General features: G+C 42.4%; 1 protein-coding gene across 1 annotated transcript in view; it reads right to left on the bottom strand.

Moving 5' to 3' along the window:
* Positions 1–218: 218 nt before the first annotated feature.
* Positions 219–12,563, bottom strand: part of USP35 (ubiquitin specific peptidase 35) — a 68,901-nt gene continuing 56,556 nt past the window's right edge. The window contains exons 13-15 of the mRNA XM_051987215.1: positions 9,626–10,301; positions 7,699–8,508; positions 219–3,397 (exon numbers count right to left, since the gene is read on the bottom strand). Coding sequence (XP_051843175.1) covers positions 3,224–3,397; positions 7,699–8,508; positions 9,626–10,301 — 1,660 coding nt within the window. The 3' untranslated portion in view covers positions 219–3,223. The remainder of the gene's footprint in view (positions 3,398–7,698; positions 8,509–9,625; positions 10,302–12,563) is intronic.

Genomic DNA, 12,563 nt, shown 5'->3' with positions numbered 1-12,563 from the left:
CTTCACTCTTCTATGGAATAGAAGATGCTTGAGGGCAAGAAGTTTTTGATTTTTTAAAAAACATGTTGAAGTCCAGCCTTAGGTACAGGATTTCTCCTATATCAGACTTTTTGACAAATATTTGAAGTACTCATTACTTACTACCTACAGCTCCCTTTCATTCTAGGGCATATCCCCTAAGTAAAGAAAACCTGTTTGGTGAGCAAGACTGGGACAACTTATCAAGCTGCAATGAAATCATGAATTTATTTTTATGTGTCACTGTCCCCGGGAAAGTAAAACCAAAATTAGATTGTGGGAAACCCAAGACTGGAAGACAAAAAAAGAGAACAGGATTAGCATAGGAAAGATGTTCACAAAATTTATCCACACCCTTTGGGAGAGGAGAGCACCCCTTGGACTCAGTGCCTCCCTCTGGGTCCATGTGCCCTTCCCCTTCCCTTGCAGTTACTCCAGCTCCAGACCTCCTTACTCACTTACCAAACAAAATCAGAGCTTGCCAGACCTGTGAGCCATCCCCTGAAATCCCACCTATTAATTTTGTTGTTTGATGGGGCTTTTATTAGTTTGAGACTGGGTCTCCTCAATCTTACCAGTGACCTGCACAGAAGGCATGGACCTGCTGATTGGTTTCTGACTGAAGTCAGTTTATTTCTCCATAAGCAATTTAGGGGGCTGAGCCGGGAGACAAGGATCCAAGGACAAGCTCACCCAATTAGTGCCAGACTTCCTTGGGCACCTGGTCAGCTTTATCCCTACTGCATCCTAGAACCCACGAGCTCAAGAAATCCATCATCTCAGCATCCTCAGTAGCTAGAGAGTCAGCTCTCCCAAGGGAACCCCCTTATTACTATGCTAATGGCTGATGATGGCAGCTCAGTCATTCTGAACTCCAGCTTTTCTTACAAAAAGGTTGGGAAATAAGGACAATGAAGATCAGAAGCAATGTGACTTCCTCAATATTGCATATGGAGCAAGGAACAGAACTGAACCTCCAAGTCCTGTGTGCATATTAAGCTAATATAAAATGCTCCCCCACCTCCCCAACTTAAAAAAGAAAAAATACAAGGATCTTAACATGGGCAACTCGAATGGGTCTGATCAGGCATCATAGCAAACTGGTAGTGGGCACTCTAAGATAACCCCTTGCTCAGCCTCAGTTTGCTCATCTATAAAACGGGGATTAAAAAAAACCCACAACCAATGTGACTAGGAAGTTGTAGGGATAAACTGAAGCTTTGTGGTTTTAGAGAAAATGCTGGATCAGAGGATCTGGGTGTGAATCCCAGTTCTACCTGTGAGTATCTTCGGAAAGTCATTCACCTTTGGTGATCTTTCTTTTCCCCATTTGTAAAATGAGATTGGACTAAGGTCCTTTCAGTGCTGACTCTCTTTGGTTTCCAGGGTCCCTTTCAGCTTTAACCCCATGGAGTGGGATAGGAAATGGATGGGAAAACATCACAGAAATGTAGCCATTACATCCCACATGGAACCATTTGCTGGGTCACCACTACCCTCTTCTAGATGCAAAAGGCAGTGTTCTCTCTTAGTAAAATAAATAGCAATCCTGGGTAAATCTGCCATATTTCAAGCAGGGCCTAGGGATCCAGCCAGGCTGAATCTCCCGTCCTAGAGAAGAGGGTGGAGGGTTATAGAGATGAGTGCGCAGGGTTATTCTCCATCAGACTGTACATCCAACTGGCAAAAGCTGGTAAGGAATCCTGATTTTGTTCCCTTCTTGGACCTCAGTTTCCACATTTGTAAAAAGGCTAGATTAGATTTGCTCTCTTACAGCTCTAAATTTGATTGTTCTGTAATGATCCTATGATTCCATTGAGGCCTTTTGGAATGAGTGAGTCAATTAAATTAAGTGCTCTGCTGAACATACTAGAATTAGAGAGGCTTAACCAATAGGTGTTGTGGACGCCTCTGGTAGTCTTGGTAATGCTTATAACAGACCCCCTTCTCAGAATCATGCATAATTGAAGGAAATGCTGAATTCGGTGGTGAATGCAAATAAAGACGTGTCTGGGTTGCTTTTTTCCTCCCATCCAACTTCATGAGCACTCTGAGATCTATCCATGGAACTGTTGATGGGGTGAAAGTGGGGAGGTCTGTGAGTCCCCCTGCACTAGAGGGAAAAAAAGGCTACAATAACATCACACTTCCTCATTCATCCTCCTCCACGCTCCCCAATTTTGAGAGTCCAGGGTATGTTATCAGGGAATGATGACATTATTTGCTAGTTGATAGAGAAGTCTAAGGGGAGAAAGAGAAAAAGGAAAGGGGGTAAAGGGGCAAATGCTCTATGACTGCAGAACATTAGAACTATGAAGGCTTCTCCCCAAACCTGATCATGTACTTTCGTAATAGAATATAACTTACATAAACCAGACCCAGGGAAAAAAAGCATTTGTCTCTGATTGGTATGTACCATATGTACTTGAGTCAAAGAATTATTACTGTAGGAAGCTGAAATAGCTGTTATCACACAGCAGGTTTTCCAGTGGAATCAATGAGAACATTTGTTTATATGGCGTTTGAACGGACCTTTACGTGTCTTTTGCTTGGGTACTCTCTCAAGAGTCAGGTCCCGATGATCTAGTTCCTAGAGCAAATGGACCAGAAGCACATGATCCCATGGGCCTTAGGCTGGGCACGTACCATTAACCTCTGCCTCTTCCTCTCAGAAAAGGGTCAGAACCTCCTCCTTAGATGTCCTTCACCTGGAAGGTGTCGTCAGAGAATCTCAGAGCTTGAAGGGACTTCAGAGGTCATCTAGTCTAATTGTACCTGAATAGAAATCCCTTCTACAATTTCCCCAATGAGTGGTCATCTGCCTTCTGCTTGAATATCTCCCTCAATGAGGAGCTCACTCCTGATGGAGAAGTAGCCTGCTCCATGATTAGACAGCTCTGATTGTTAAGAAGTGAGCTGAAATCTACTTCTCCTTAACTTTCTCCCATTATTCCTAATCCTGCTAGGAAGCTAGGGAAGGAAGAACAGGTCTGGGTTTAGGAAGTACAAGTTTGCTTCCTCTGTTTGAAGATAGGACCCTGTCCAACCTAAGTCCTCAGGGCTTGGGGAGAAGTTGATGTGAAATCTGAGCTCATCCCATCTTGTCTTGCTTAAAGAATAAGGGGCCTGAAGTGGCCTTGCAAGGGAAGGATTGTCAGAGCAGGCTGGGGACCAGGAAGAGTGCATGGGTTTGGGGTTAAGACCCCTAGAAGACAAGTCTGTGGAAAGAGCTGCCGCTGCCTCCAGCTGCAGGGTCACAGCCCCCTGGCGAGCCTTCATCATCCTCATCCTTGTCTTCATCAAAGTCCCTCCCCCAAGGGGGAGATTTGGGGAGTGTGGAGATGTAGGCTGATCTGCTTCTGGCCTCCTTTTCCTGCTCCTGGAGAGAGAGAGGGGGGAATTTCAGGTAAATGAGAAGGGAAAAACAGAAGCTTATGGTCAGGCTGAATATCAAGGATGACCCATAAAAGTGGCAAGTAAGGAATGTCACAGAATCAGAGCCATAACTGGAAGTTTTGGTGATGGGGCAATGTCTCCTTGGGCAAACAATTCAAATTGTGCCTTCAAATCAATGTTATAATTTATTTGGAAGTAACAAAAGAAATGATTAAGATAAATTCAGATAGATAGGAGGGAGCACTGTGACTCTAGCGACATCTCTGCTGCTAGAGTGCATGTGTTTGATTTTTGCATCTTTTAAATTTTGGTGTCTTGGGACAAAGCTCTGATTACCCCTCTTTAGTTATGACTTTTACAGAATCAGAGAATACTGTGAACATAGATTGAGGCCTTAAAGATGATCTAGTTCTCCTCTCATTTTAAACTAAGGACCAATGAAGAGAAGTGATTGCTTATTATTGTACAATCAGTTAATCACAAGACCAGGAACTGACTTCAAGGAAAATAATTGTCTAATGGGAGGATTTCAGGTAGTAGAGGAAAAGGAGGCAGACTCTAGTTACAGAAAGAGTCTATAACATACAAATGCCCCTGATTTCCCCAGAATAGTTTTTAAGTTATAGCAGGAAAGAACTCCAGGAAACCAAAACAGTAGGATTCATTCTAAATTCCAGGTGTGTCCCAACCAACTTCTCAGGAGTGTAGGCCGAGGCTTAGACAAGGTGCGACTAAAATATATCAGGAATGAATGTTTAACAAACACACCAGAACTTGGATATCCAAGAGAGGGAACCTGAGGATTCCAGTGCTGGATGGAAGCATTGAGTTTATACTAGACTTCATGTAGAAAACAAGAATCGGATGATCCAAGGGGGTGGGCAGAGGCCTGGAAGCATCAGATGCTCTCAAGGTCACTTTCAGATTCCACCTTTCCCCCCAGAAACCTTCCTTGGTCCCAGAATGGTGTGATAGGAAGGATTCTGAACTTGGACGTAGAAGACCTACAAGTTCCATAACTGCCACTTATGGCAGCTAGATGGAATAGTATATAGAGCTCTGCGCTTGGAGTCAGGAAGACCTGAGTTCAAATGTGCCTCCAGACACTAGCTGAGAAACCTTACGCAAGTCATTCACATTTCTGTCTGCCTCGGTTTCCTTAACTGAAAAATCTAGTCTATAATATAATCTACATAATATAATAATCTAGGCAATAATAATAGCACCTACCTCACATGATTATTGTGGGGGTCACAGGATAATATTTGTAAAATGCTTAACACAAACCTGACACGTGGTAGGTAATTAATAAAGGCTTCTTTTCTTCTTATTTGTGTGTGACCTGTGTCTAACTACTCTAAGGCCCCTTTCTGGGTCTCAGTTTCCATGACTTGCACTCATAGATCACAGGAATATTTGTTGTTTAGTCATTTTAAGCTGTGTCCGACTCTTTGTGACTACTTTTGGGGTTTCCTTGACAGAGATACAGGAGTGGTTTGCCATTTCCTTCTCCAGCTCATTTGGCAGATGAGGAAACTGAGACAAACAAAACTTGGAATATTCTTCAAAACAATTTTGCCTAAAGTTACACAGCTACTAAGTGAAGCTGCAATTGAACTCAGGTCTATTCTGATTCCCAGCCTGGCGCTCTATCCACTTTGCCAACTAACTGTCCCTCAGAGGAATATAGTAATATTCCCATAGAAATGGGAAACTGTGGGCCAAGAACTCTGCTCCTTATGCTTATGTACAGAGAACTCAGAGAACGTCAGAGCTGTAAGAAGCTTAGAGATCATAGTCTGACCTCCTTTTACAGATGACCCAAAGTCCAGGGACATTAAGTATCTATCATAGCTGCAAAGACTATTTAGTTCAATCTGTACTGATCAGACTCTGTTTAAACACCTCCGTGATGGGGAGCTCACTTTCTTCCAGAACAGCCTGTTCTGTTCTTGGACATTTCGGATTATAGAGGTCTTTGTTCTTTTAAATTCGGACCTACCTCTTTTTAAGAGAGGACCCATGGGTATAGTTCTATACTTTAGAGCCCAGAGAGATTAATTCTCTGTTAAGCAGCCAGGCTGGTATAATCTCTCAGTCCTGAGTCCCTCCCTTCCTGCCTGCAGGGCTTGGGGTCACTAGAGAGCAGGTACTTTTAAGAACATCTCCAGTCACAAGATCCAGCCCCATCATCTTCCATCTTTGTCTTCCAGGTGCCACCTCCTCTATTAAGTCCTTCTTGATCCTTTCCCTCTCCCCCTTGGCTCTCCCTCTCCCACCCCTATTTAAGACCAGTTACATTAGATTTAAGATTTTTTGGATTGAAGATCTATATTGTCCCTTCCTGATTCAAGATACAATGAGGCAGGTTTTCCCACATGATCTCTTGCCTGGTCCAGAAAGCTCTTCCAAAAGAAATTTCCTGATACAGTGCTGATATATTGTAACCAGGGCTGTCTGGTTGTAGACTCCAAAGTGGCTGGCATGGTGGGATGGAAAGAGTCCTGAATTTAGAAAATCTAATTCAAGATAAGATCTGGGTTCAAATCCTATCCATCCTTAAGAACCTTAAGTCACTCTTCCTTAGTCATCCTTGCAGTAAAATGAGGGAACTGGATTAGAACAGAGTTTTTTTTTTTGTAAACCACCACTATCCTAAGGTTAGTCTGGTGAAACCTATGGACCCCTTCTCAAAATAATGTTTGTAAAGATTGAAAATAAATACATGGAGTCACAAAATTATCCAAGTATATCTTTTTAAAAACAAGCTCTTGAACCCATCATCTGGAAAGTTCCCCCAAAACTTATGATCCTAGATAATATTTATTTAAATATCTAGATTCTAATCAAAATAACTCTTTACTGTATAAATGAAAAAATGATCAACTCTGGTCTTCAAGGTTCTCTACAATCTACGTCTAATTCATCCTTCAACATCCTGGGTTCCCCTGAAATTAGAGAACTCTCTATCCCCCTTCTCATGCCACTTTCTTCTATCTCCCTCTTGCCCTTTGCTCACACTACCCCTGACCCATCTATCCCCTGGCACGGAGCAGCTAATTTTTCTTGACCTCATCTGGTGAAGACCTTCCCTTCCTTTAAGATCCAATTCACACAGAAGTTTGTCTTAATGGGCAGGGATAGGCCCACTTGGATACAGACCAATTCTTGGTCTCCCTGCAAAGGGAATGGGAAAGACTACTGATTTCAGTCACCTCTCTGCATATGTGTCCAGTGGAAAAGAGCTGGGTTCAGAAACACGTTCTCTGTGTTGATGAGGACACAGAAAAGTATGTTCCAGAGGATCATTGAAGAAGCAGAAGGATGAAATACAAAGATCACTGATTCCCAGAAGACTCCTGGTTTAGGACACTTTTATGACTTTTCTTCTCTCTGAGACTCACTCTATGGTTTAGTCTAGCTTTAATATTCCATGTTCTCTTTTCATTCTGTGTGCTAAGGTCCCTTCCAACTCTAGCATTTGATATTCTAACATTGTGTTCTATGGCCCCTTCCAGCTTCAACATTCTATGTTCCAACGTTCTAAGATCTAACATTCTATAGTCTCTTTTAGTACTAATGTTCTATGTTCTATGGTCCCTTCCAACTCTAGCATTTGATATTCTAACATTGGGTTCTATGGCCCCTTCCAGCTCCAACATTCTATGTTCCAGCGTTCTAAGATCTAACATTCTATAGTCCCTTATAGTACTAATGTTCTATGTTCTATGGTCCCTTCCAACTCTAGTGTTTGATATTCTAATATTCTGTGTTCTTTAGTCCCTTCTGACTCCAACAGTCTATGTTCTAATATTCTAAAATCTAACATTCTATAGTCCCTTTTTAGTACTAACATTTTATGTTCCACATTATAACCTTGGGTTCTAAAATCCCTTCTGGTCTGAACATTGTGTGACTCTCTAAATAGCTGCCTCCCTTAAGGACATTCAATTTGGGACTGATTTAAAAAAAAAAACAATTCAAATACAATATTTAGGGGAACACAGCTGTTGCATAAAGCAAGGCACAGCTGTATCTGTGAGGTGGTCCTGGCAAACTTCACTTCAAATACAAGGTGCATGAGGTCAGGATAGAAAGGGAGTAGCAATGTCCAAATCTTCCCTCGAGGGACATAAACATAATAATAGCAACAATAGTTAAAATCACTCCCATAGTGCAGATGGTTTGCTGAGGGCTCATAACCACCCTGCGAGAGATGTGGTATAAATATTCCCATGAGAACACTGGAGACTCAGAGAATTAGAAGGGTCCTGCTCTGCTCACCTGCAGGTAAAGGATGTTGTCTTTAGATATGGCTTCAATCAGGTCTTTGTGGAGGGCTGGTTCAGTGTGGGGTCTGGGGGACTTGGGTTCTGCTTTCCATCCTTCTCTGACTCTCTGCCTGTAGAACAGCACATAAGCTGTGTCCTTGGGAAAGAAGGAGGTGACATTACTGACTGATTCAAAGGAGGAGAAGGAGACCCGGGTGTCATTGAACAAATACCACTGGCTCTCCAGTCCTGGGGGCTTTTCAGCAGCTGAGAGTCCTGCCGTCCCTGGCGGGTTGACTACGGCCGTGGCTCCCTCACGGGCATAACAATAGTAATGGCCACTTTCTGAAGAGATACCCGAGTGCACCACCACACTGCAAAGGTCGTAGGCTGCACAGGCCTGGCCTTGGTCCTGCTGAGGGCAGCCGCCCGCCATGGGAAGCCGAAGGAACAGGGGAATGGAGACGTTGTCCAGGATCTTCTTCCGACGCATGGTCCGCAGGTCGAAGGAGAAGCGCAGAAGGGTGAGGATGAGGTAGCGGGGTCCCTCACTCAGCTCAACCACCTTCTCCGCATCCTGCAAGGAGGCACAGTGCTCACAGTGATAACGGTTCTCGGCTGTCAGCGTCTCTGGTGACAGGAAGTAATTGAGAAGATCTGGGACTGACCGAGAACCCTCAGGGCCACACATCTGCTCCCCAAAGGCAACTCCCTGGTTCCCTCCAGTCCTCAGGCCTAAGCAACCTTCTCCTTCTTTCCTTTTTTCCTCCTTTTCTTTTTCCTCTTCCTCTGCCTTTTTTTCCTTCTTTTTCTCTATCTTTTCCTTCCCTTCCTTCTCATTTTTCTCCATCTCCTTTTCTTCCTTCTTTTTTTCCATCTCCTTTTTCTCCACCTTCTCTCCCTCCCTTTTTTGTTCCACTTCCTCTTTCTCTATCTCCTCTTTCATTTTATTCATCATCTTTTTCTCCATCTCTTTGTCTTCCTCCTTTTTCTCCTCTTTCTCACCCTCCTTTTTCTCTATCTCCTTTTTCTCTACCTTTTCCTCCTCCTTTTTGTCTTCTTCTTTCTTTTTCTCTATCTCCTTTTTCTCCAACATGTCTTCCTCCTTCTTTTGCTCTTCTTTCTTTTTCTCTACATCCTCCTTTTCTTTCTTCTTTTTCTCCACCTTCTCTTCCTTCTTTTGCTCTATTTCCTTCTTTTTCTTCATCTTTTTCTCCATCTCTTTTCCTTCTACCTCCTTTTCTTCTTCCCTCTTTTTCTTTACCTCCTTTTCTTCCTTCTTTTTCTTCATCTTTTTCTCCATCTCTTTCCCTCCCTCCTCCTTCTTCTCTACTTCCTTCTTTTCCTCCACCTTTTTTTGCTCTACTTCCTTCTTTTTCCCTACTTCTTTTTTCTCTATCTTTTCTTTCTCCTTTTTTTTCTCCACTTCTTTCTTTTTCTTTACCTCCCCTTCCTTCTTTTTCTCCAATTCCTTCTCATCCTCCTCTCTTTTTTCCGCTTTTTCTTTCTCCTTTGTTGGCTCTATTTCCTTCTTTTTCTTTACTTCCTCTTCTTCCTTCTTTTTCTCCAATTCCTTCTCATCTTCCTCCCTTTTCTCCACTTTCTCTTTCTCCTTTTTTGGCTCCATTTCCTTCTTTTTTTTAATCTCCTCTTCTTCCTTCTTTTTCTCCAGCTCCTTCTTATCCTCCTCCTTTTTCTCCACTTTCTCTTTCTCCTTTTTTGGTTCCACATCCTTCTTTTTCTTTACTTTCTCTTCTTCCTTCTTTTTCTTAAGTTCCTTCTCTTTTTTCTTCTTTTTTCTCTAGCTCCTCATCTTCATTTTTTTCTACTTTCTCTTCTTCTTCCTTTTTCTCTACTTCCTCTTTCTGCTTTTTCTCATCCTTCTCTTCTTCCTTTTGTTTCTCTACTTCCTTTTCTTCTTTTTCCTTCTTTTTCTCCACCTCTTTCTCTTCTTCCTCTTTCTTTTTTTCTTTCTCCTTTTGATCTTTCTTGTCTTCATTCTCCTCTTTTTTCTCCCTCTCCTCCATCTTTTCTTCTTCTTCCTCCTGCTTTTTCTCTTTTTCCTCCTCTTTCTCCTTTTTCTGAGCCTTCTCTTTCCCCTCTTCCTTCTCCTCTTTCTCTTTATCATTGTTTCCTTCTTTCTCTTTCTTTTCCTTTTCATCTTCTTGTCTGAAATTGCCTCTATGCCCTCCAGGTTCCTGGAACCCAAGTATCTCAATGCTCACAACTGGGGGCAGAGCATCCCCAGCAATGCAGTGCTTTCTCTGTCTCCGGGCCCCCTCAGTGCCTGGGGCCTGGGTCTTGGCTGGTGAAGGAGGGCCTTGTACCCTGACATCTTCCATTGGCAGCATGACAGAGCCCAGGCGACGGCGACGGCGGTCAGGAGGTGGAAAGGCCAGAGAGAGGTCTGTGAATGCTTCTTCTCTGGTGGAGACATTGAGGCAGCGGAGGCAGCGGATCCGTGTCACAATCTTCCCACCAAACATTTTCTCTACAGCTGTTGGACTTGGACTTGGGCTTGAATTTGGGCTTGGCTGTTCCTCTGGTGGGGATGGTGTGTTTGACTGTTTGAGCTTCTGGCAAATTCTCTTCCCTGTTTTCTCCTCTTCATGTAATCTGCAGCAGGATTGGAGGGAGGGAGGGAGGGAAGGAGAGAGTGCAGAGAAGGAAGATGGACAGCATCAGAACATAGTATCTGTGCACATACACACATTTAAATATAATCATGTACACATTTATGCACTCACATGTACATACAGGTGCATATTTATGCATGTATGTGTACACACATGCATAAATCATCCTTATTTATACATGCAGGCAGGCACATGTGTACATGAATACAGAATCATAAAACTACACAGTTATAACCACTTTTATGGTTTCAAAGGGCCTTATATTATTTCAATGGATCTTCACAAAAAGCTATGAGACCCATTTTATAAAGGTGTAAACTGAGGAACAGAAAGAAAGGAAGTGATGGACCTGAGACAGTACGTTTCAGAGTGGAATTCAAATCCAGGTCTCTGGACTCCCAGTTCTGTGTTCTTCCCACCAACCAAAGCTATCTCTCTTACATATATACACTTAAGCTTTCAGATAAAAAAAAAAATATATATATATATATATATACACACACACACACAGATTGCTAGGGCTGGATGGATGGACTATAGGGCTCTCCCCTCATCTTCATCTTACAGGTGAAGTAGCCAAGCCCAGAGGAGGCAGGGAGATGGCTGGGGTCACATAAGCCCATGTCCTGAAGCTGGATCTTCAGACTTCCAATCTGGGCCACTAGCACAAGCACAAACATTCCCATATCCACAGATAACTCCCTTACACGTGTGTTCATAGATGGCAGATAGAAATACTACATATACAAATGCACTCATTTACATCCTGAGTTATTAATCACACACAGACATTGAGACATACAAACACATACATATTCCTCTTTACATAATCACACTAAAGTTAACTGAGAATTATTTTTTTTGGGGGGGGCAAGGCAATCAGGGTTAAGTGACCTGCCCACAGTTACACAGCTGGTAAATGTTAAGTGTCTGAGGCTACAGTTGAATTCAAATACTCCCCAAATATTAAATATTCAATTCTGTCTATGGTCCCTAAGCAAAACCTGTCTTTAGAATTCTACTTTCTCAGTTCTTCTCTTACACCTCCTTCTCCCTAATTCTGTTTTTTAGAGTTGCTCCAGGCCCTCCCTCCCTTTCCTAATCTCTCTTCCACAGCCTTTCCATTTCTCTGAGGCCATATGCTTACTCTTTCACTCCCACCATGAAGAGTCCCAAAAACTTTTTGGACCTGGGAGAAAATTCCACAGGAAGTCAGGCTCTTATTTCCCTACCCTAGTATGGCACAATTAGAGAATAATCTCAGAATCCAAGGAACCTCAGAGCCATCTAGTCCAACCTCCTGACCTGAACAAGAATCTCTTCTCCAAGGTCTCCAAGGAGTCTCCAACAGTTCACTGAAGATATCCAGTGAGAGAGGCTTTAGGCAGCATCTTTCGCTTTGGATAGGGCCAATTGTTAATAAGTTTTTACTTATACTGAACCAAAAGATGCTTTTCTGTAACTTGACATATCTAGAGCCAAAAAAAAAAAAAAAAACCCTAAAGGTACATTTCATTCAATCTTTTTACAGAACCTCATAGAATCGAGCAAAGGGTTAACAGTAGTTAAGATTTGAATCTTGGTCTTCCTATTGCTACATTCTGCTTCAAATCCAGGTCTGGGTTTGAGGATCTGGTATGTCTATTCATTATTATTGTGGAGTCTTTTGTTGATGTTGTTTTTGTTCTACCCTGCAATCTACCTAGAATGCTTAGAATTTATATGCTTAGATCTGGAGTTTGCTTCCCTATATTTTCTAACTGGCATTTAAATCCAGTGCTTCTGGTTCCACCCTCTGGGCTCAAGGAGAATAAAGTTAATACCTCTTAGAAAATGATCAGAGATTACAAGACAGTTATCTTGTCTCCCCTGAATCCTCTCTTCTTCAGACTAAATGCCAGCAGTTCTTCACTGATTCATGCATGGTCTGATCTCCAGTCTCATATTATCCTGGGAGTTCACAAACTTATTACATATCCTTCCTAAAATGTGGCTCCAGAAAGACACATGCATTTACTGTACACACAAGCATGTAGGTGATGGATAAAATCCTCAGGAGTCAGATTGACATCCATCTCAGTACACTAGTAGTTATCTTCTGCATAGGGTAAAGGAAAAAGATTAGATCTCAGAGAATTTCTTTAACTCCACAGGAGATGAACCTAAATTTAGTGTCTGAGACTTGGGAAATATTTATTTGGTCCTCCTCAGGCTCTATGACTCTGAGAAGAAAAAGAGTATG

Source organism: Antechinus flavipes, chromosome 3, assembly GCF_016432865.1.
Source record: "Antechinus flavipes isolate AdamAnt ecotype Samford, QLD, Australia chromosome 3, AdamAnt_v2, whole genome shotgun sequence".
Lineage (NCBI taxonomy): Eukaryota > Metazoa > Chordata > Mammalia > Dasyuromorphia > Dasyuridae > Antechinus > Antechinus flavipes.
Note: the sequence above shows the minus strand (reverse complement) of the source record. Positions and strands in the feature narration are given on the sequence as shown.